Source organism: Halteromyces radiatus, assembly GCF_025201355.1.
Source record: "Halteromyces radiatus strain CBS 162.75 chromosome Unknown BX664scaffold_10, whole genome shotgun sequence".
In the NCBI taxonomy this organism is placed as follows: domain Eukaryota; kingdom Fungi; phylum Mucoromycota; class Mucoromycetes; order Mucorales; family Cunninghamellaceae; genus Halteromyces; species Halteromyces radiatus.
Genome location: NW_026251696.1, coordinates 282,252 through 305,287, shown reverse-complemented (window position 1 = coordinate 305,287; position 23,036 = coordinate 282,252). Strand labels below are relative to the sequence as shown.

At 34.0% G+C, this 23,036-nt stretch overlaps 10 protein-coding genes and 1 non-coding gene across 11 annotated transcripts; 6 read left to right on the top strand and 5 right to left on the bottom strand.

Annotated features, from left to right (window-relative positions):
• Positions 1 to 67: 67 nt before the first annotated feature.
• BX664DRAFT_38036 (GDP dissociation inhibitor) lies at positions 68 to 2,267 on the top strand. Its single transcript, XM_051548897.1, has 4 exons — positions 68 to 434; positions 551 to 697; positions 795 to 1,789; positions 1,874 to 2,267. The coding sequence occupies exons 1-4, from the start codon at positions 432 to 434 to the stop codon at positions 2,064 to 2,066; spliced, it is 1,338 nt and encodes a 445-aa protein (XP_051396259.1). The 5' UTR covers positions 68 to 431; the 3' UTR covers positions 2,067 to 2,267.
• A 55-nt stretch (positions 2,268 to 2,322) lies between these two features.
• Positions 2,323 to 2,965, bottom strand: BX664DRAFT_342590 (Tautomerase/MIF superfamily). Its single transcript, XM_051547179.1, has one exon. The coding sequence runs from the start codon at positions 2,908 to 2,910 to the stop codon at positions 2,551 to 2,553; it is 360 nt and encodes a 119-aa protein (XP_051396258.1). The 5' UTR covers positions 2,911 to 2,965; the 3' UTR covers positions 2,323 to 2,550.
• A 150-nt stretch (positions 2,966 to 3,115) lies between these two features.
• BX664DRAFT_389129 (uncharacterized protein) lies at positions 3,116 to 6,373 on the top strand. Its single transcript, XM_051549520.1, has 8 exons — positions 3,116 to 3,559; positions 3,622 to 3,920; positions 3,987 to 4,241; positions 4,356 to 4,824; positions 4,916 to 5,223; positions 5,285 to 5,686; positions 5,749 to 6,135; positions 6,193 to 6,373. Exons 1-8 carry the CDS (start codon positions 3,218 to 3,220, stop codon positions 6,260 to 6,262), a joined length of 2,532 nt encoding a protein of 843 aa, XP_051396257.1. The 5' UTR covers positions 3,116 to 3,217; the 3' UTR covers positions 6,263 to 6,373.
• An 848-nt stretch (positions 6,374 to 7,221) lies between these two features.
• Positions 7,222 to 8,803, top strand: BX664DRAFT_367162 (Bestrophin, RFP-TM, chloride channel-domain-containing protein; the record flags this gene model as incomplete). The annotated part of the gene is made up of 5 exons (XM_051548555.1): positions 7,222 to 7,303; positions 7,368 to 7,628; positions 7,699 to 8,401; positions 8,468 to 8,610; positions 8,682 to 8,803. 5 exons carry the CDS (start codon positions 7,222 to 7,224, stop codon positions 8,801 to 8,803), a joined length of 1,311 nt encoding a protein of 436 aa, XP_051396256.1.
• Positions 8,804 to 8,918: 115 nt separating this feature from the next.
• BX664DRAFT_269820 (S-adenosyl-L-methionine-dependent methyltransferase) lies at positions 8,919 to 9,794 on the top strand (the record flags this gene model as incomplete). The annotated part of the gene is made up of 2 exons (XM_051541068.1): positions 8,919 to 9,223; positions 9,290 to 9,794. The coding sequence occupies 2 exons, from the start codon at positions 8,919 to 8,921 to the stop codon at positions 9,792 to 9,794; spliced, it is 810 nt and encodes a 269-aa protein (XP_051396255.1).
• A 44-nt stretch (positions 9,795 to 9,838) lies between these two features.
• On the top strand, positions 9,839 to 10,308 carry BX664DRAFT_38011 (uncharacterized protein). Its single transcript, XM_051548880.1, has one exon. The coding sequence runs from the start codon at positions 9,986 to 9,988 to the stop codon at positions 10,271 to 10,273; it is 288 nt and encodes a 95-aa protein (XP_051396254.1). The 5' UTR covers positions 9,839 to 9,985; the 3' UTR covers positions 10,274 to 10,308.
• Positions 10,309 to 10,412: 104 nt separating this feature from the next.
• BX664DRAFT_342584 (uncharacterized protein) lies at positions 10,413 to 12,967 on the bottom strand. Its single transcript, XM_051547178.1, has 7 exons — positions 12,795 to 12,967; positions 12,609 to 12,729; positions 12,323 to 12,533; positions 12,018 to 12,248; positions 11,223 to 11,962; positions 11,075 to 11,157; positions 10,413 to 11,016 (listed from the first exon to the last, which is right to left on the bottom strand). Exons 1-7 carry the CDS (start codon positions 12,894 to 12,896, stop codon positions 10,564 to 10,566), a joined length of 1,941 nt encoding a protein of 646 aa, XP_051396253.1. The 5' UTR covers positions 12,897 to 12,967; the 3' UTR covers positions 10,413 to 10,563.
• A 148-nt stretch (positions 12,968 to 13,115) lies between these two features.
• Positions 13,116 to 17,040, top strand: BX664DRAFT_342583 (ATP-dependent protease La). Its single transcript, XM_051547177.1, has 5 exons — positions 13,116 to 14,215; positions 14,307 to 14,944; positions 15,001 to 16,108; positions 16,205 to 16,429; positions 16,507 to 17,040. The coding sequence occupies exons 1-5, from the start codon at positions 13,261 to 13,263 to the stop codon at positions 16,884 to 16,886; spliced, it is 3,306 nt and encodes a 1,101-aa protein (XP_051396252.1). The 5' UTR covers positions 13,116 to 13,260; the 3' UTR covers positions 16,887 to 17,040.
• A 402-nt stretch (positions 17,041 to 17,442) lies between these two features.
• On the bottom strand, positions 17,443 to 18,747 carry BX664DRAFT_389125 (uncharacterized protein; the record flags this gene model as incomplete). Its single annotated transcript, XM_051549519.1, has 6 exons — positions 17,443 to 17,481; positions 17,807 to 17,921; positions 17,956 to 18,096; positions 18,159 to 18,276; positions 18,318 to 18,368; positions 18,606 to 18,747. 6 exons carry the CDS (start codon positions 18,745 to 18,747, stop codon positions 17,443 to 17,445), a joined length of 606 nt encoding a protein of 201 aa, XP_051396251.1.
• A 1,368-nt stretch (positions 18,748 to 20,115) lies between these two features.
• On the bottom strand, positions 20,116 to 21,094 carry BX664DRAFT_37952 (uncharacterized protein). The gene is made up of 2 exons (XM_051548861.1): positions 20,445 to 21,094; positions 20,116 to 20,333 (listed from the first exon to the last, which is right to left on the bottom strand). Exons 1-2 carry the CDS (start codon positions 20,996 to 20,998, stop codon positions 20,327 to 20,329), a joined length of 561 nt encoding a protein of 186 aa, XP_051396250.1. The 5' UTR covers positions 20,999 to 21,094; the 3' UTR covers positions 20,116 to 20,326.
• Positions 21,095 to 22,716: 1,622 nt separating this feature from the next.
• On the bottom strand, positions 22,717 to 22,800 carry BX664DRAFT_t124. The gene has a single exon. It is a non-coding gene; the product is annotated as a tRNA-Leu (tRNA).
• Between the last annotated feature and the right edge of the window lie 236 nt (positions 22,801 to 23,036).

Here is a 23,036-nt window from a genome sequence, read left to right as displayed (position 1 = left end):
AAAAAAAAAAAAAAGAAAAAAGAGAAACAGTTTAAAGAAAAAAAAAAAATAGAAATTCCCTTTTTTTTTTTAAACTGGCGCCAGTAGCCTGCTGAAAGTTACCATTTTCAGTTCCTGTCCCTTTCTCTTTTTTTGTATCACACACACTCTCACATACATACATCATACACGCAGTATTCATAATCATCTTATTTCTGTACTGCTACTAACATTCCCCCTTTCTGTTTTGCTTTTTTTTAACAATATCAAATAATGAAAGTGAATGAAAACCCAACATGTGTTTCCAAGTAGCTGATTGGTTGAAAATATCTATCGGTCTTTGAAAGAGTGCACGGGATAGGATGATGAATGAAAGGAGCCAACAAAAAAAAAGTTGGATCTCTTCTTTTTCTTTTTCTTTAATCTTTTGTTGACGCGCGTATACATATATCATGGTAAGGATGAGAAGAAAGAGTAAAAAAAAATAGAAGTCTTTGTATTGTTTTTTATTTTTTTTTTGTTTTTTTGTTTGTTATTAAGTTTTTAACTCATTATTTTTAATATTGTCCAGGATGAAGATTACGATGTTATTGTTCTAGGTACTGGTTTGACCGAATGTATCTTGTCAGGTTTATTATCAGTTGATGGAAAGAAAGTGTTACATTTGGACCGAAACAGTTATTATGGTGCTGAATCTGCTTCTTTGAACTTGACTCAGGTAAGATCATATACATATATAAAAAAAAAGGGAATATCATCTAAAGAAAAAAAAGAAGAAGAGATGATAATTAATTATATATATATATATACTATAGTTATTTGAAAAGTTTAGACCTGGAACAGAAGTACCTCCTACATTGGGTCGTGACCGTGACTGGAACATTGATCTTATCCCCAAGTTTATGATGGCCAATGGTGAAATTGTTCGATTCTTGACACATACTGATGTTACTCGCTATTTGGAATTCAAGCAAATTGCTGGTTCATTTGTGGTTTACAACAAGGGTACCAAGATCTCTAAAGTGCCATCCAATGAAGTCGAAGCTTTATCTTCTCCTTTGATGGGTATCTTTGAAAAGCGACGTATGAAGAAGTTTTTGGAATGGGCTCAAAAATATAACGACGCTGATCCTTCTACTCACAACGGTATCAACATTTCCACTGTTCAAATGTCTGAAGTCTTCAAACAATTCGGATTGGCTGCTGATACTCAAGAATTCATTGGTCATGCTATGGCTCTTCATTTGGATGATAATTACTTAAACGAACCTGCTCGTGATACTGTGGAAAAGGTACGTTTGTATGCTGCTTCTGTCCTTCGTTATGGCAAGAGTCCTTATATCTATCCTTTGTATGGTCTTGGTGATCTGCCTCAAGCATTTGCTCGTTTGAGTGCCGTTTATGGTGGTACTTACATGCTTAATATGGATGCTCAAGAAATTTTATATGATGATCAAGGCAAAGCTATTGGTGTCAAGACTGCTGAAGGTATTGCTCGTGCAAAACAAATCATTTGCGATCCTTCTTATGCTCCTACCAAAGCCAAGAAGATTGGTTCCGTTGTTCGTGCTATCTGTATTCTCAACCATCCTATCCCTGGTACTGGTGATGCTGATTCTGTACAAATCGTCATTCCTCAAAATCAAATTGGTCGCAAGCATGATGTTTATGTGGCATGTGTCAGTAGTGCTCACAATGTCTGTGCAAAGGATTATTATTTGGCTATTGTTTCTACTATTGTTGAAACCGATAAGCCCGCTGAAATGGAAATTCAAGAAGGATTGAAACTTTTGGGCCCTATTGTAGACAAGTAATATATATGAAAAATGATAAATCAAAAGGATATATTTCTCATCTTGTTCTTTTTTTTTTTTTTCTCTTTTTTAAATCATAGATTTGTGTCTGTATCTCCTTTGGAAATTGCTAGTGAGGATGGTACTCAAGATCAAGTCTTTGTTTCTCGATCCTATGATGCTACTTCCCACTTTGAAACTGTATGTGATGATGTAAAAGATTTATGGAAACGCGTCACTGGTGTACCTCTTGTTTTGAAGAAGAAGGACAACCAAGAAGAATCTACTGCTTAGTTTATAGTCATTATCTCTTTTTATTATTCTTATTCCTTTACCCAATAAACGATGCTTCTCTTTTCTTTTTAAACCAAACAATTTTTTTCATAGACATATAGATGATGATATACATCACAAAAGGATTAGGCTTTAATACTAAAATAAGATTTGATGTGGGAAATCGTCAAGAATATGTTGCAGTTTATCCAAATTTTGAACAGGTTTGTCGTAAGACAAAAAAAAAAGAGTCAAAGCCTTTCTTTTTTTTAAAAAAAAAATGTTTGAGACCTTAAAAGGGATCTTAGTTTTTTAAAGTTTTAATATTAAATAAAAATGATACATTGAGGTCATATCATGAGTCAGCAAGAAAAATAAAAATAGAAACATTTGGGGAACATACTATGACTAATAACCGTAAAAAAAAATACACCAAACAACAATGGATAAAATCAAAAATAAGGACATGATGACATTTGAAGACAATAGGATATAAATCTTTTATTTATTTCTTAAGAATAGAACGGAAAGTAGTATCTTTGAAACCAATGTTGGCAGAAGGATATTCGTTAAACAAGACAAACCCACGGTCGTTGGGAATACCAAGTTCTTCGTCAAGAATGTGAGTGACAGCCTTGGTGACATTTGTGTTGCGTTCTTCACTAATAACATCAATACCACCGACACGGACAAGATAAGCAGGATTATTGCTTCCAGCAAAACAAACATCATCGGCCTTGGTGAAGGTCACCAAACATACAGCTTCAGGTTTTCCAATATGTTCAGCGAACACGGCAGATAATCGTTTGATAAAGGCAGATAAATCTTTGGGGGACTTTTGAGAGGTGACTTCAAGAATAGGCATGTTGAATAGATTAGATATATATGAATGTGTATATGCGAAAAAGAAAAAAAAAAAAGAAAAAGAAAAAGAAAAAGAGAAAAGCACGAGTACCACATTTTATGTAAAGGTCGCCCCAGCATATCGGTATCTGAAACGCATGTGTGGATTGGCAGGCAAATGAAAATTCACGCGCAGTCAATTTTTTTTTTCCTTTGTTGTTTTTCTCGCTCTCTTTTTCTTTTTTTAACTTCCATTTTTGCATTGAGCGTTCACTGGAAATAGTTTTATATTATATCCAAACTCATATATACAGGACCAATACAACATCATGGCAGATACATCCAATCTCAAAGATAATTGGTTAGATCAACTCAGCAACCATGGAATCTTTCAACTTTCTGTAGCAGAAGGTAAACGACTTCGCGACCTTAGAAACGCAGCACAACAACGTCCTGGAAACAACTTTACAATTGGTTTTGGAAGCACTCAACAGCGGTGTACTCGTCTTTTGGCTTTACGTGGTAATGATTTATTTCTTGCTGTTGGATCTTGCATTCGAGTACTCAACTTGACAGAATTCAAGAACGCGTGGATCGATACTACTGAACAACTTATTGAATCTGATCTGAATGATATACAAGTATCACATTTATTGAATATGCCTCACAAGGTAAAATATTATTTAATATGACAAACTTTTTGCAATAACTAACTCTTTTTTTGTTGGAATAGACTCTTGAAACACCTGGTATTGATTTCGATATTGACACCATTTTACCAAACTCCAATGGAGCTCTTCTTGCTGTGGCTGGCGAACATCAACTTGCTGTAGTGTGCTTACCTCGTAAAGGATTCTCAAGTCAATCTGATCCTTCAATGGCTGTTATTTCCAACCAAACTGTCTTTTGCAAAACTTTAATCATTGGTCAAAACTTGTATACACCTTCAACACGTCTATTAAAAATTGATTGGCATCCACTTAGTGAAACACGAACTCATTTAATGGTCTTATCCGGTGACAGCATGCTTCGGTAAATAGAGAAGATGTATACAAAAATGTGGATTGATAAAAAGGTTAATTATTATTTGTTACATAGAATGTTTGATGTTAGTACAAATATCGATGATCCTGAACAACAATTTGATTTGACATCATCACAACGAAAATCGTCATCAAAAATTCAACAAACTAGTATTACAGTGGATGATGAAATGGAACAAGATGAAGAAGTATCGACCTTTGCATTGGGTGGAATCAGTCACGATTCTAGTGGATGGGAACCTTTTACAGTTTACTATACTTTGGAGAATGGTCATATGTATGCACTTTGTCCAGTGTTACCATCAAAAAGGTAAGGAAAAAAAAAAAGAAAGAATCCACCTACAACTACAGATCAATAACAAAATTTTATAACATATCTATATATATATATATATATATATATATTGCTTTCTTTTGAATGTAGTATGGTTCGACGACAACATTTAGAATCACTTGCCTGTATGGCCATCACCAATTGCAATAAAATTCTCTCTGAAAGTAAAGAAAATGACAATGATCCAGTAAACCCAGTATACTATTACTTCCGACTACAATTTGAATGGATTTGCGACTTGATCAAAACGGCTCAACAAGAGAAAAGCACCTCACTCGCCATGATGGACAGAGGTCAACTTTTTGTTAAAAGTGATCCAACCTCTACACCTCTTCAAGTACAACCTCAAGGACCTTTTATCATCAAACAGAATCAATGGCAAGATAAAACATCCCCGACCAAAGTTAGCGATATGCTTTTTGTACAATCAAATGGTTTGAATGTGATTGCTCTCGGATTTACAAATGGAATTGTACGAAATTATCTCTTGGCAGGTGGTATCAGTGGACAGTGGATTTTACCTTCTGGAAAAAGTGTCCAACAATCTTGGTACAAGGAGGTAAAACAAAAAAAAAAAAAAAAAGATTGCTGATCCGTTCTCTGTTGCACGTACTCATGTTTGACTATACTTATATGTACATATTGAGTAGTTGTCAATGATTCAATCCTCCGTAGCCTTTTTACCTCGTGCCACTCTTCACGAAACGATTCAATTCAAAACGCCACAACTCAACAATGCTCCTATATGGCTTGTCAATGACTCAATTTATAATGATACGTATTATGCTTACCATGCTGCTGGTGTACATGCTATCTCAACAAAGGAATGGATGGATCAATTATTGGAACTGAAGAAAAAGGTGCAATCACAGGATGGGGATGAAGTTTTAACCTCTTATATTCAAAAAGAAAATACTTCACAAGTTCGATGTCTAGTTAACACAGCTCCCTTTGAAACGTAAGTGATTAGTTAAAAAGGGGTCAAATGTGATAATCTAATTTTTTTTTTTTTATATTAGAGGAACAGTGGATCCTATCATCGGTATGGTGGTTCTTAGTGATACCTTTTTATCTTATTCCTTACTCTCATTGGATGCAAATTGTCGTATGATTGGTGTTGATATGAATCTTCGCAATGTGATGAACCGGTCATCGGAACTCAACAAGGTCATGAAAAGCACTGTTGACGATTCTCTTACATCCTATCAACCATTACTGTCATTTTCTGAATTTGAACCTCCCAAGACTTTACAAAACTTGATCAATTCATCCAATGCGAAGGTAGTCATTCCTCCCGAATTAGGTGGCAACAAAGAAGTGGTGATTACAAAAGAAACATTGAACTTTTTAGTGTCTACTGCTACCAAAATCAGACAAGATATCCGTGATGTGACAAAATGTGTTTCTCAAATGAATACCAGGTAACTGATTATTTCATTCAATATAATCGTTTTTCCAAACTCATCCTTTTATGTCTTTATAGACTCGCAACACAAAAACAAGAATATGAACGACAAATTGAAACTTTATCCGATCTTTATGAACGAGCATCCCTATACAAATCAGATTCTACAGCCATGAACAAGATCAAATCAGCACAAAAGAAACATACTGAAATCTCTTTACGTATTGATCGGATGCTATGTGATATTTCCAATGCAAAACAATTAGGATTATCATATAAGGAAAAGGAATGGATTGACAAGGTGGATAGTATGGACAAAGAAGTCAAGGGATATTTACAAAGGATGGAGAAACTGAGATCACAAATCAATTCTTATCAAAAATCAACAAAAGAAGAGAAGAAACCTATTAAAAGTCGACTCTCAACCTCACAAGCCGCGATTGTTATGGATACATTGGATATACAGTAAGTATTATATATATATATATAATATAAATATATAAACACATTTCATTTCTTTAGGGAACAAGTCATTGATGATCTCAAAACAAGGGTGGATAAACTCAAATTGGAAGAGAAAGATGATGCATAGGTGTACAATGGACTAGATTAGTTTTTTTTTTATTATTATTATTATTATTATTCGTTTTATATTACAACCTTTTAAATGTCAAAATAATAAACTTTTTGAACTCTATTTTACGGAGCTGGGATATTGTATTTCCGGTGTACATTGATTGGGCAAATCAAAAAGTGGTCCTTGAAACACCTAAAAAAAAAAGATAAAAGGGTGGATTTTTTTTTTTAATTATAATTTTTTTTTTTCTTCTTTAATTATAAAACCCTGCTACCGTCATCTTTTACTAGATTTCCATTCTAGAAAGGGGATTCTTTATTATCAATGAAAGAGTTGGGAATAAGAAACAGCCAAGATAATCCCCGAAAATGATATCAGTTCATTTGAGGTTTCATGACTTGGCCAAATATTCAAAATAAAATAAAAAAAATGAAAATAATGATGATGATGATGATGATAAACATATTTTTTTGATGACTACGCCGGAAAAAAGGGAGACATGGGTGGTCTGACAGTCAATTTTTTTTTTTTTTTTTTTTACTTCAGTATGCATCAAAAAAAAAAAAAAAAAAATTTTTTTTTTTCTGTGTCCCCCTAAGCATTTGCCAAATCCCAAAAAAGGAGATAATCGGTCAATGAAACTTTTTTTTTTGATGCTTACATTTTCACGAGACTCCTTCTTTTCTTATTTCTCCCTTTCTTTCTTTTTTTTTTGCTGTCATTTTTTTTTTCTGTCTTTTTTTTTTTTCTTTTTCTTTTATTATGGGAAAGGGTAATATCATTTCTTTTTTTCTTTTTAAAAAAAAAATAAAAAAAAACAAACGAATTGACTTTCTTATATATAAATAGATATACCTTTTATTCAAAGACCTGGATTCTTTGGTAGTCTTGCGCGTTATATTGATCATCAATTATCTTGGCCAGATGTATTAAGATGGAAAGGATCTGTATTACTTCCTACCTTAGCACCTGTGATGGGTATGTCTCTATTCTCTTTACTCATTTATATTTGTTATGAAAAACTTGAACTTGAAGTGGGTGTACCACTTTCTGTATGTAAGTAAAAAAAAAGACAGAAATGGAAATACACAATGTTTACTTATTTTTGATCCCGATATAGTGGGTTCGGTTAGTGTGGCTTTGGGTCTTCTTTTAGCCTTCAGAGTGAATACTGCTTATGAACGATACAACAATGGAAGATGTTTAATTCAAACCGTTACTGCTACCATTCGTAATCTCTCTCGTCAAATTTGGATCAACGTACCTGAAAATTCTCAAGAAGATCATATTCAAAAAATGCGTTGTATCAAGTTATTATTGGCTTTCTTTGTTGCTACTAAACATCATTTACGACATGAATATGGAACGGATTATTATGACTGTAAGGGGATTATATCTAGATATATATATATATATAAATATAACATTTATTTTTTTTTCTTTCTTTCTAGTGCAGGAACTCTTACCCCGAGATTGGGTACCAGCTAGTGTCACTTATGGTGCTAAACCGGCCGTTACTAGAAAAGGAACTCATTCTATCTCGAAACTGAATATCAGACAAACTGCTCATAATATTGCTCATGGTATGAAATCTGCACCTTTGGTGGTCTCTCTTCATGATACAATCAAGCCTCTTAGTCGTACAGGTTCATTGAATCCTGATCATCCCAACGATGTTCATAATATGCGTCGTTCCTTGATCAAACAATTCTTCCCAGACACTGATATTGCTGATAGTTCTGCTGCCTCCATTCAAAAAAGTGCAGTGAAAATGGCTCATGATGAAGATCGACAACAACGACGTAAAAAACAAAAATCATCTGAAACGCAACCTTTATTACCAACCTCTGTCAACACATATGCATCATCTAACTCATCATCATCGTCATTATCATCGCCTCCTCCTGAACATGGTGATCGATCTCCATTTACTTCTGAAGAAGATCTTCAAGACAATGGTGATGGTGATATCTCGTTACCTTTGGAAATCTTATACCGTATTGCTCTTTATATCAATGCTGCCAAGGCCGCTGGCAAGATTGAATCCAATTTTGTTTCTGTTACTACCAGTTCCTTGGATACCCTCGTGAATACCTTGACTGCATTTGAACGCATTGTACATACACCTATTCCCAAGGCTTATAATATCCATTTGTAAGTATATATATATATATATATATATATCTATGTAATTTTATTGATATTTTTTTTATTTTATAGAAAACAAGGTGTAGTACTTTATATCTTCTTTTTACCCTTTTCTTTGGTTGAATCTCTTGGATTATTGGTAATTCCTATTGTTTCTCTAGTCACTTTTACATTATTTGGTATCCTCGCTATTGGTGAAGAAATCGAAAATCCTTGTAAGTTATAAAAAAAAGGTAGAAGAATCTATTCACTTACAAATGACCTTTTTTTTTTTCTATATACATAGTTGGTTATGATTACAATGATTTACCTTTGAATAGATATTGTGATGATTTGAAACGTGAAGTAGAATATATTATTTATCATGTACCATCCCAATCAAATTCTATTTTACTTGATGGCCAATAAAAAGCTTTTGTTCTTTCCATATGTCGGAGGATGATTTTTTTTTTTTTTTTTTTTTTTTTTTTTTTTAGTCTTTACCTTTTTTTTTTCCTCTTTTGTTCTTTTATATTATAGATATATGGATGAATTGGATGACATTAATGACCAAACAACGTTATCCTCATCAACGTTCGACATTAGTCAACTTCCAGTATCTTTCCAATCTTTCTTGAAAGACAATGCTATTGATCCCAAGATTTACACTGTAGATCAACTTCCTCGGTATATACGCTGGAATACTCACTTACCACTGGACCAACTACCTACTCTAGACCAACTCAAGACACAATTCAAAACCAACCATGTATGGAAAGTTCAAGCAATGAAAGGATTTTTTGGTATTCAATTGGAAGATAATTTACCTCGATTGGTAGACATTGCAGCGTAAGTGAACAAAGAAAAAAAAAAAATAGAAATGTATGCAAAACTGATCACTTTTTTTTTATTTAGATATCAACAACATACAATTTTTGGTATTGATTTAAGTTCGGCAATAGCGGTGGAAGCTCTTGAATTACAACCTGATGATCATGTGCTTGATCTCTGTTGTGCACCAGGGGCGAAACTATGTATGATTGCCAATGTACTGGGATTACAAGGAACAGGGACAGTAACGGGTGTGGATATTGCAAGTCATCGATTGGCAACATGTCGTTCTTTGGTGAAAAAGTATCGTGTGGGTTCTCGCGTTCGATTGTATGAAGCGGATGGCACTACTTTTGATGTTCCTGCACCTTCTCGTTTGGGCTCTATTCTATTTGAAGAAGATGAAAGAAAAAACAAGAAACGGAAAGTGGATGTTGGTTGGAAAAAACCTTTTTGGGCTCCTAAAACATTGCGACATGATGCTTCCACTACACATCGACTCTATGATAAGGTCTTGGTGGATGCTGAATGTACTCATGATGGATCGATCAGTCATATTCTCAAGGTAAATATACATATATATATATGAAACAAAATAGATTATCTCATTATTCTTATTATTTTTATTGAAACAGTATGAAAAATGGGGATGGGATGCATTTGAAAAGAACTTTATGGATACACATCGACTGAATACCATTTGTCAATTACAGGTTCGCTATAAAAAAAAAAAAAGAAAGGTGATGACTGACTTGATCATTTTTTTTATAGAGAGACCTGATGGAACGTGGATGGTCATTGCTGTCAAAAGGTGGTTATATGGTGTACAGTACATGTTCTCTGACCATCAAACAAAACGAGGAAAATGTAGCATGGTTTATAAAACAACATCCAGAGGCGATATTGGAAGAAATCCCTTTGGTATCCGATCTTGATATTCCTTTGGCACCCATCAAACAAATCAACGACGATAAACAACAACTCTTGGAAAAGTATTGTGTACGATTTGATCCTCTTATTAGTCGTACAAGTGGTTTCTTTTTGGCAAGATTTAAGAAAATGATATAGATTTTGTTATATAATGGATTAGATTTTAGTTGGACTTTTTTTTTTGTACATTCTTTTTGTATTTATATTTTCAATAAATTATATATATATATAATCAAATGACCTATAGACCTTTTTTTTTTTATCAAGCAGAAATTCATAGGGTGTACAAAAGTTGTTCTTTTTTATTGATATAAAGGCGATGTATGTATAAAAAAAAGAAAAAAGATCTAATAATGAGGGATAACAAATGCATATATAAAAAGTATGATGAAAATGTACATATAAAAAAAAAAATTGGGAAGAAAGAACTACATGTAATCATAACCAGCACCACTTCGTACCTTGACATGTTTCTTTCCCTTCTTGTGTTTCTTTCCCATGCCAGCATCTGCTAGATTTTGTTGCACCATAGCCAATCGTTCACGTCGAGATTGAGGTAACACTGTTCCATCTTCCGCAGTACGTTGTTGATGAGGATATAAATTGACTCGTGAAAAGCCGCCACGCATGCCACCAGCATATTTGCCACGAATACTAGGTGCTCCAATATGTTTCTGGAAGAAAGCATTATCTACAGCTTCGGTTTTGGATCCTCGTTGTGTCGTTGTTCCATCCGCAGGTGTGACATAATTCAATGCATGTGCAGGAACTCTTGTTGTAGGTGCAAGTTTCTTTTGAGTCTTGAGAGCTGCTTCATGAATCTCTTTATTAAATTCATCTTCATCCACACCAGGAGGAGGATGACAGAATAAAAGTTTTCCCTATATGATAGATCATTCTGTCAGTACCTTTTTTTTTTGGTTTAAACATCGTACTTACATTGACATAATCTTTTAAAATATATCTTGCAGCACGTGATTCATCAGGATTCCCTTGACTTGATCGGAAATAACCTCTGGCAACTTTTAGAAAAAAAAAAAATCAGTCAATCATGATCGATATATATATATATATATATTTCACTTACTAGCATAAGTAGAACAAAATTCTGCACTTGTGGGAATACCGGAACCACCATCTTCAACTGGCATTGTTCTTATTTTGATACCATAGGTAGCTTCTAACACAGCTTGAGGGATACGTCGGGCAACCAATGAAGTAGGACCAGTATGTTCGCGAAGTTGATCAATTGGTAAAACACCATTACATACTTGATCAGCTTTGGTGGTGGAAAAGGTAGGAAACACAAGACCAGGACAATCACAAAGAATCAGAGAAGGTGTCAAATGAATGGTTTGGAAATGTTTGGTCTTGCCAGGAGTCGAAGAAACAGATACACACTTTTCTCCAATAAGCGCATTGATTGTGCTTGATTTACCAACATTGGGATAACCAACTAAACCGATCACAATTTTCTGATCATCACCTTCTTCATCGTCATCCATCTTGGGTGTTTCTGAAATAAGAAGATCAAGCAAGTTGCCAGTGGTGCGAATACGGATACGATCATCTGTTTCTTCTTCTGTTTCTTCTTTTTCTTGAGACTTATTTTTGTCATCAATATGTGTGTTGGCTAAAGTATCAGTCACTTGATCTTCCTCTTGTTGTTCATTATCATCATCGCTACTATCCTTGGATTCCAAAGATGATTCAAGCTCTTGTTGTTGTAATGCTGCCTTTGCTGCTTCTTGTGCTGTAGTTGCTGCCTTTGCTGAAAAGAAGGTGTATCGAATATCATGTGCATCAAAGTAATCCGCCCATTGTAATCTAATTATAACGAAAACAAATCAGATCATGTTGATATATATATATATTATCTTACCTCTGATCACGAGTCAAAAAGTCAGCCTTATTAATCAAAAGTAGGTTGTTCTTTCTGGGATCCACTTCTTTGACGTATTTATCCAAATCAGCACTACGGAACAAGAGAGGATTTCGAGCATCGACAATTTGTACCACCAATCTTGATCTTTCGATAACACGCCAAAGTTGTCGCCACACTTCTAAATTCTTTTCATATGGTGTCAATAATAATCCTTCTTCTTCTTCAAGTCTAGTAATAAAAGGAAAAAGAAGGTATGAGTAAATATCATTATGATTTTCAGTATATATATATTATTAACATACTGAGCCATGCCACGTCGCCAGTTCAAAAAGCTTTCACGTTCATTTCGTTGTACTTGTTCTGCTGTCATAGTCTTTTCCCAATGAGGTCGTCGTGGAATGGATAACCTTTCAACATTAGCTTCTTGTTTTTCAATACGTTCTTTTTCTTCTTTATCGGACAATAAGAAAGGATTGTTGTATGTATCTTGGACCACCTTGACATTGAGACGTTCTAAATGAAAAAGATCAACATTTGAACCACATTTTTCTTAGATTTTGCCCTTTTTATATCCATGTTTCTACTTACCAGCAGCAAAATCAGTCCCAGCAAGTTCTGCAGTACTTAAAAAGGCTTCCAGATCATTTTCCTGAGTAATACTTCGCATCTTCATCCAACTATCGCCTTCCCCTTCCATATCGGTTGTATGCTAATATGATTTACGATTAGTTTTATAATAAAATAGAGAGACTGCGGTAAAAGATAACAACCTACCAATTTTCCTTCATCGACAGCAAAAGTGCGTTGACCTTGAAAACGAGATTTGATCATAGCACGACCAAGAGTACCATGGTTTTTCTTTTTAGGAAGAGGCATATTCAAACAAAAGAAGATTTTAAGTTGAAAAAAAAGGAAAGAAAGAGTAAAAGAAGGAGAGAGTTTTTTTTTTTTTTTTTTTTTTTTTTGGAATGCACAGACAAAGCGGAAGTTACTAAAGAAAAGCAGTCGACCTAAAAGAGTTGAAGTTTGCGGGGTGTAAATTCATGATGAATAATTGTGTTGCGTATTTCTTTCCACTTGTTTCCATTCCTATCTATTTTTTTTTCTCATATTTTTTTTACTTGTTTCCTTTTTCTTTTTTGGAGTAGCTCCCAGTCTTCCTTTTTTGCTACCAATAAAGAGAAAGAAAACTTGATCCCTTCTTTTTACTTTTTATTCAACAGAAAAAAACACTTGAAACATGAGTCACTCGTTTTTAGTTCACGTCTCAAAAACAATCTCCCGGTCAAAATTCAACCAAACTCTAGCTACACAATTCCAAACACCAACTCAACAAGCAAAACGGACAATAACATCTACTTCTACACGTGCAGCACCTGGGGTTAGTTTATGGGGTGGTGATGTATTGCGACAATCTTTACAATCAAGTCCTTCCAATTCTGTTTTGGTCATGCTTCAACCTCTTCGAACCGCAGCCTCCGTGAAACGACAGTTTTTCCGTTCTGCATCTACTCAAGCTGGCTTACAATTGCGTGAACGTGATCCCAATGACGACCCTGTAGATCATGGCGACGGTAGACATGGCAATAATGGACATGGTGATGGAAATGAACATGGTAGTGGTGGTGGTAGAGACGGCAAACCTCCTCGACATGACGATAGTACGGTGATTGACAATCAATTACAAAAACCTTCTGTACCTGATGTTTATCCTCAAGTATTGGCGTTACCTATTGCTCGACGTCCTCTGTTCCCTGGATTTTATAAAGCCGTGGTAGTTAAGGATCCTAATGTGACAGCTGCTATCAAGGAATTATTGAAACGAGGTCAGCCTTATGTTGGTGCGTTTTTACTCAAGGATGAAGATTTGGATGTAGACACTATTACTAGTATGGATCAAGTACATCGTGTAGGTGTTTTTGCTCAAATTACAAGTGTGTTCCCTGCTAGTGCTGGAAAAGATGGCAAGGAAGAAGATGCTGGATTGACCGCTGTATTGTATCCTCACCGTCGGATCAAAATGAAAGAACTTTTACCTCTCTCTACCTCCTCTCAACAACAACGACATCCTACCACTGCAAAAATTGAATTGGAAGAAGATGCCTTGGTACATGATCATGACAGCAAAAAATCAATAGAATCAAAACATGATGTAAAACGTGAAAATGTGGTACCAGGTGAAGAACTCATGTCAGGTATGAATGATCACAAGTAAAAAAAAAATAAATAAATAAATAAAAGAGAGAGAGGAATGGAATCTAATCTATTTTTTTTTTTTTTTGGTAGATACATTAGGTGACAAAGTAGCAAAAGAAGAACTAGAATCATCTACTTTAGAGAAAGAAAATATCAAGGAAAACACGCAACAATACGCAACATCATTCCTGACAAGAGATTATCATGTGTCATTAGCAAACGTGGAAAACCTTGAAGATCTACCTTACTCGAAGAAAAGTCCCTTAGTACGTGCTGTCACATCAGAAATTGTATCAGTGTTCAAGGATATTGCTTCTTTGAATCCTTTGTTCCGTGATCAAATTGCTAGTTTCTCCATGTCTCAATCTGCTGGAAATGTATTTGAAGAACCTGCCAAACTTGCTGACTTTGCAGCTGCTGTCTCTGCTGGTGAACCTATGGAATTGCAAGAAGTCTTGGAAACATTGGCTGTGGATGATCGATTACAAAAATCTTTATTGGTGCTCAAAAAGGAACTGATGAATGCTCAATTACAAAATAAGATCTCAAAGGAAGTAGAAAGCAAAATTGCCAAACGACAACGTGAATATTATTTGATGGAACAACTCAAAGGGATCAAAAAGGAACTTGGTTTGGAAAGTGATGGCAAAGATAAATTAGTAGAAGGATTCAAAGAAAAGGCTGGGAAACTAGCTATGCCTCAAGGTGTAAAGAAAGTGTTTGATGAAGTAAGTACCTAATAAAAAAAAAAAAAAAAAATATCAACTAATTAGTTTATGATTAGGAAATCAACAAATTGGCCCATTTAGAACCTGCTGCATCTGAATTCAATGTCACAAGAAACTATTTAGATTGGTTAACTCAAGTTCCCTGGGGTCAACGTTCTCGTGAAAATTACAATATGCATCACGCCAAAACTGTATTGGATGAAGATCATTATGGATTGAAGGATGTGAAGGATAGGATTATGGAATTCATTGCCGTCAGTAAATTACGTGGATCAGTGGAAGGCAAGATTTTATGTTTATCTGGTCCTCCTGGTGTTGGCAAAACTTCCATTGGAAAAAGCATTGCACGTGCGTTGGATCGTGAATTCTATCGTTTCTCTGTAGGTGGATTGACGGATGTGGCTGAAATCAAGGGTCATCGACGTACTTATGTGGGTGCTATGCCTGGTAAAGTGATTCAAGCTCTCAAAAAGGTACAGACGGAAAACCCATTGATTCTGATTGATGAAATTGACAAGGTTGGTCGTGGTCATCAAGGTGATCCCTCCTCTGCCTTACTAGAATTGTTGGATCCTGAACAAAATGCAAGCTTCTTGGATCATTACATGGATGTGCCTATTGATCTTTCCAAGGTATTGTTTGTATGTACTGCCAATGTACTCGACACCATTCCTGGGCCTCTTTTGGATCGTATGGAAGTCATTCAACTCTCTGGTTATGTTGCCGAAGAAAAGGCTGCCATTGCTGAAAAATACTTGGCCCCCGCTGCAAAGAAATCTTCAGGTTTGGAACATGTCAATGTGAATCTTACCAGTGCGGCCGTTGACACCCTTATCAAGAATTATTGTCGTGAAAGTGGTGTACGAAATTTGAAGAAACAAATCGACAAGGTATTCCGAAAGGCAGCTCTTAATGTAGTGGAACAAGTTGGCGATGAAGAAATAGATCAAACAAAAGCCGATGCTCATCAACCTGAAGAACTTGATAACGTAGAACAACAACCAAAGGATGAACGTAAACCATTGGAAATCCCTGGTAACATTAACATCAACATTGACAGTGATAATTTACGTGATTATGTGGGTCCTGCTGTATTCCAATCTGATCGACTTTATGAAAAGACTCCACCTGGTGTGATTATGGGTTTAGCCTGGACTAGTATGGGTAAGAATTAAAAAAAAAAAAAAAAAAAAAAAAAAAAAAAAAAGGAAATAGAGGTTGTCATTTCTTAAGAAAAATAATAATATTTGTTGTATATAGGTGGATCATCGTTATATATTGAATCCGTTTTGGAATCCTCTCTTACTCCCAAATCAACGCCTGGACTATCTAAAACCGGTCAACTTGGTGATGTTATGAAGGAATCAACAAGTATTGCATACACTTTTGCCAAATCTCTTATGGCCACTCATTATCCTAATAACAAATTCTTTGAGAAGGCTAAATTACATCTTCATTGTCCTGCTGGTGCTGTACCCAAAGATGGTATGTAGAAACAGATAAAAAAAAAATACCATGTAATACTGATATTTTATTTATGATAAAAAAAATATAACAAATAGGTCCTTCTGCCGGTATTACTATGGCAACTTCTTTGATCTCACTTGCATTGAATCAACCTGTGAAGCCCAACATTGCCATGACTGGTGAATTAACTGTGACTGGAAAGGTATTACAAATTGGAGGTTTGAAGGAAAAGACCATTGCCGCCAAACGATCCAAAGTAGACACTATTCTCTTCCCCAAGGACAACAAGGCCGATTGGGAAGATCTTCCCGATCATATCAAGGAAGGAATGACTGGTATTCCTGTGGATACTTATGATGATGTTTTCAAGGTCTGTTTTGATTCAATTAGCAAGGAACAAGCTGAAAATGTTTGGAAGGATATTCTCAAAGATGATGAAGATAGCAAGGAAAAATCAACAACCAACAAAGACTAGTTCGCTCTTTTTTTTTTCTTATTTTGTAGTATTATCATTCACATATACATTTTTTTCTCCTATTTCTCTAGTTTACATATCACAACCCCACTCTTTATTGAATCAATCGTTATTAGAATTGTAAAGTTATACAAATAAAAAATATCAATAAGCTGTTCTTTTTTTTTTTTTTTTTTTAAAAAAAAAAAAAAAAAAAAAAAAAAAAAAAAAAAAAACATCGATCCATATATACATTGAGTATCATTTCGTGTTAATCATCGTTTGATAATCTCAGATAAAATCCTATTATAAGTACGATAGGAACTGAGTGGTGGTATTGCATGATGATCATTTCTGGAAGAAGGATGGCGAAATTAAATCTTTATTATTCCTTACTTTAACTTACTCTATAGATTGGGAGATATGGCATCAAGTGAAACAGAATGATATGTTTGATCTATGTTCAGTCCCAATCTGGTTTAATGATCATCATTTTTAGGTCAAGTAAACTATAAATTCCATAAAGTCATATAAAGATGATATAGGAATAATCTTTCTTTTCTCTTCTTTTTTTTTATTATGTTGATTCGGCTGTATTTGATGACCATGTCTTTGGCTGTGAATATAGACACAAAAAAAAAAAAAAAAAAAAGGATTGACTAAAATCAAATATTTATTGGTATTGGGGATATTGTAAAAAGGGCATACTATGATAATGATATACAAGAAAGAATAACATACATATTAGATAAAGAGAATAAGACTATAATGACTTTGTTGCTTGGCCTAATCGATTGACCGCTTTGATTGTATCCTTGGCATCCACGGAACCCGTCCTGATTGTTCTGGCTTCAAAGTCATGGTTACTTCTTGTTCACGTAGCATTTTCCTAATATGTACATTAATTGTCAGTCATTTGATTCCAATGATGATCATCTTACCTTTAATTTCATCAACAGTTCCATTAAACGATTCAAATAGTATCGATCTTCCCAATCCCTTGGTACAATTGCAGACAGTATCTCCACAAAGCACCATTTTCCAATTCCCATACGACTAGTGGATAGTAAAGTCAGCTTGTTCCCAATACATTGCACAGGCAAATATACGTCGTCTTCCAAACGTCGTCCAAGATGCATACTGATACTGATTCATTTCATTTTTCAAACAGTTGCTGGTATATTCCATTAACTTCAGAGTATCTTCTTCGGTATGATTTCCATCTTGTTCCCTATAAGCGTGAGTGAGTAAGATAAGGTGTTAGTACAATAGCTTGTATGATATCATATATACCCTGAGCATTCCATCATCACACGTTCAATTTTGCCCTTGCCACTAAACCCAATACCATCCAGCAGTTTCCGTTGACTTTCAGAAAGACAGAGCATCAGTTGTTTGTTAGAGACTGAACCTTTTTCAAACCTATAAAAAAAAAAAAAAAAAAAGCATTACCTGGTGAAATGAGACGAGACAATAAAAAGAATATTTGAAGCATAAAAGAACCTATAATTTCATTTAAGCATAAGAGTCATAGTTAATAAAACATAAAAAAAGTTAAGGAATGTACTTACCGTGATAAACACGGTTCAAATAAAAAATGAAAAAAAAAATAAATAAAATAAGAATAAAAAAAAATAAAAGGAAAGAAAGACAAAAGGAAAGAAAAGGGCATAAAAAAAATTGGGCATAAATAATAAATTTCATAAAATAAAAAAAAGTCATATCACTATCCGCTATCACCTGGCACACCGCTGCAGTTGTTGTTATTGGTAAAGAGGAAGTGATTTAACTGTATGTCCCATTTCCAAGATAAGCTTCGTACTCGTCGTTCAGTGTTGTTTCGCTTGTTCAATTTATACTGCATCCCAGCTGTTTTTAACATGATATTCCAACTTAGATCTAGCACGAGCGCAAGTGTTAAGTATTTTTTCGTAAATGGATGGATGATTGATTATCTTGATAGATGGATATTATTATTAATATAATAATATTGTTGATGATTGTTAGTAGTGAGCACCAGTTACTTTTTATAAAAAGTAACAAAACGTATTATGAAAAAAATAAAATTGATCCAAATAAGGAAATGGATGGATGTTTGTAATAACAGTAAATGATGATCAGATAAAATAAAATAAATGAAAGATACCAAATGACTTGATGATTTGGTGTATAAATAAAAAAAAATAATAATAAGTGTGATGATTGTTACGATAATTAAAACCAATGGATGATTATTTCCAATAGAGTGGCCAAAGTGATTTATAATTGTTAAAATTATATTTTTATTTTTAAAATTTGACAACAACAAAAAAAAACTAAATGTCTTCACTATTTATAAAAAATTGAAATCATCAAAAAAAGAAATGTGTAATAGGAAAAAGGCCTGAGAAGGGGAAAAAGAGGGAAAAAGGGCCTGAGAAAGGGAAAAAGTGTGGGAGAGGGAAAAAGTGTGAGAGGGGGAAGAGAGAAAAAAAAAATTATTAGAAAGGCGAAAAGGATTTTTCACCAACACAAGATTAGCGTGAGGTCCATCATCAACTTTTCGGTAGTATGCCTTGAGTTTGCTGAGACACGATGAGATTGCATTGTTGATGTCCCTATCATTGGTTTGAAATTGTTCCAGAACGTCCAACAAATGATTGTAGAATGGTATAACTGTATTTAAAGTCGGATACGAGGAGGCACAGAATACGGTCGTGATCTTTTGAAATGACTACAAGTGAATGGAATTTTATTAATATTTTGGCACTACAATATTTCTAACAGTATATTCAATATTTTTTTTTAAAAACTTACTCGAAATAAAGCACATAATTCTTCAACAGTTGTCCATTCTTCAGGTGATAGATGAATTGCAGCGAATTCAGCGTAAATAGAAAGTGAAGAGAAAGGCAACTTCATCGAGAGGGCAACCTGGAGCATTTCATACGTACTATTCCAACGAGTCTTGACATCAATGATAGGCTTGACATAAGGTACTTGATAACTACCACATGCATCACGTAAGCGTTCTTGGAAGAGGGCTGATCGACGTACCATGACTACAGTTTTTCGTATCTATTAAATTGTGTAGTAGAAATAATGATTTACAATAACGTATTTTGTGCGTTAGCGTCCGCTTCTGTATGTATCATTTATTGTAATACTGCTATTACCTTCGCAATGACCACAACAACATTTGATCCTTCAACACTGTTCAATTCATCACCATAATCATCATTCGTATCAGTATCGTTTGCAAGTCGTTGTTCTTGTCGAGGTACAGGAGTCAAAGAAGTGATGGCAGCTTGCACAGCCAGGTTGATAGAATGGGCAGCACATCGAATACGTCTTTGGTTGGCGTTGAAATTAATCGAATTTCGTCGAAAGTGTTGTTCCAGTTCCACCATCATCGTGTCCATGTTACGAGCGTTGTCAGTCAAAATGGATAAGATCTATCATTTGTTAAAAACATGAGCTATTCAATACCTTTTTCATATACAGTGATGTCATATCGATGTAAAAAAAAAAAAAAAAAAAAAAAAAAAAAAAGGAATATAAAAATATAACCGTATGCACTTGAACAGATCATTTCCTTACCAAATAAAAGATAACAGTTTTGTTGATGCACTGAAATATTTGAAGATAGGAATGACGTATTCAGCAAAAGGAGTACGTTCATTGGGAAGTACGATGTAAGATGGCTTGCTGCAATTCGCGTGATAATCGGACAGAATGTAACGGAGGAGTCGTTTGTCTTGTTGTTCATCATCATTATCGCCAGTATTAGCCTTAATATCATCCATGCGATCCAACAAATTATCCAAAGTGCCATCCAAGCAAAAGTTCAAAAGATCAAATATATTGGCCTTTTTGAAACGATGTAGCACACGTTGTTCTTCCATGTTGAGTTCATATTCTTGTCGAGTACAGTCCAAAATGTCATCGCGAGAATGGGGATCAATCACCACTACTAAATAATCATTGAGTTTCTTCGCATCATCGTCATTGATCCTTGGTTTGTTTGTGGAGACAGAGGGCATCATGTTGGGAGGGTGGAAGTTGTAGGTTTTTGTCGTATCAGTGTATTTCGTAACCATATCCATAAAATAAAAATAAAGAATGCATTCACAAATAAAGAACAAAAAATACATCGTAAGATGGAATGTAGTACATTGACGTGTAACAAAGTAGTTGGAATAAAAATATAACTACTAAAGACTAGTAATTGATATATTATACTAAAATTGTTATAAAGAAAGGAAAGAAATAGAAAGAAAATAAAAATTATCGCATATCTAAAAAAAATAAAAAATAGAAATACTGACTTTGAAAGTTAGTATGCTCATGATCTTTTGGTACTATCAAGAAAGATACATATCAATGTATAAACGTTCCAGGGCAACTAATATAATGAATCACTACACATATGATGATAACATCACATCAATGAAAAAATAAAATACTAATAAAATTATATTCTCTGTATAACAGCATTACAAACTAAAATAAAAAAGAAAAGAAAAGAAAATTTGGTCATCAATCTTAAATATGGTGTAATGATGCCAGTATTACGTATCACTCGCTACGTACTTATATATAAGACCAACAAAACTTTTTGTGTAGATACTTTGTCTCTTTTTTAATCATCTTCGAAATAAAAAGAAATCTCACAGACTTGTTCTCGTCTCTTTTTTTATTTTTACTTTATTTTAACCACACAATCTACCCCAACAATATAATTTGGTACATTATAATCACACGCTTGATCGGCCTATTATCATAGGTGATGTTGATAACAAATATTTTATAATGATGGATGTATAGTAGTTTATTCACTTTTTTTTTATTTTTATTATTAGAAACATTTCACAATGGACTCTTACACTAGTTTTTGCTTTTCTGGTCGGATACTAACTGAAATATGGTTCAGCTGGTAATGGACTAACACCAATGTAGATTAGTTGTAGTAGCTAGATTCCGTTGTATTTCTATATATTTTGTATGCGAGATTCCAATAAAAATTGATTTGTATATTTCTTACTGAATAAACGACCTTTTTTTTTTATATACACGCTCTTTCCAAAAAAAAAAAAAAAAAAAAAATACATATTTTATTGACTCTTTTTTTGGTGGTAAGAATAAGATCACAGAAGGAGAAGATAAGTAAATGATAGGATTATAGAAAGGGCGAAAGTGAATCCATCCATAGATATTTGAGAGGATCTTCTAATGTGGAAAAGTCGGAAAATATGAATTAGTATATCAGAGTATACGATTTCTTCTTTCCGCGTCCTTTTTTATTTATTCCTACCAACTGTATAATGCTTCACTAATATAAGCTACTAAACACTTGTTGATAAGTTTGTTAAAATATAGGTCAATCAGTGGTTGAAAAAAAAAAAAACTTCAATACTTGTGTGAAAAGATAATATTTGTCGATATTAAACAATAGCATTTCCTTTGCACATTTGAATACTTGTTTCTACATTGTCAGTTGTTACTGTGGTCTGTATAAGTGGATTGATGTTTATATTGTAAGCATATTGGGTGTCAATAACGTAACAGGAGGACAAACATTATGGTTACTGGCTGTAGATTCGATAAGTCAATGTAATGGGTAGAATTGACTGAAGAAAAGAGTGATCAAGAAAAATAAAAGGGGGTTGAAAAGAAAAGTCTAGATTTTTAAAATAAATTTTGCCCAGATCTGAGTTAGAATTTGGTAATCAAAGAAGCAAAAAATAGTTTTTTAAATGCATACAAATAGACAAAATAATAAAAAAAGTCGTTGATTAACTAGTAAATCTGCTACATCCTCCTTACGACAACAAAAAAAAACATAATTTAATTTTAAAAAAGTAAAAAACAATGATGAGAGTGGGATTCGAACCCACGCCTCCGATAGAGATCACGGCCTTAACGTGACGCCTTAGACCAACTCGGCCATCTCACCATAACTGACCGTTAGACCGTTTACTGTATGAAAAACCTAATTTTAAAATCAAGGCTTCTGATTGGTCAGAATTTAATGACTCAGCAATCCATTGTTCGAATTTCTTTATTTATATTTATTCTCATCTATCACTGAGCATGCAGTATAAGACCTCATCATCCATTATTACATTGGCTTTTTTTTTTTTTTTTTTTTTTTTTTTTTTTTTTTTTAGTTAATACAATGTAAAGCATCTA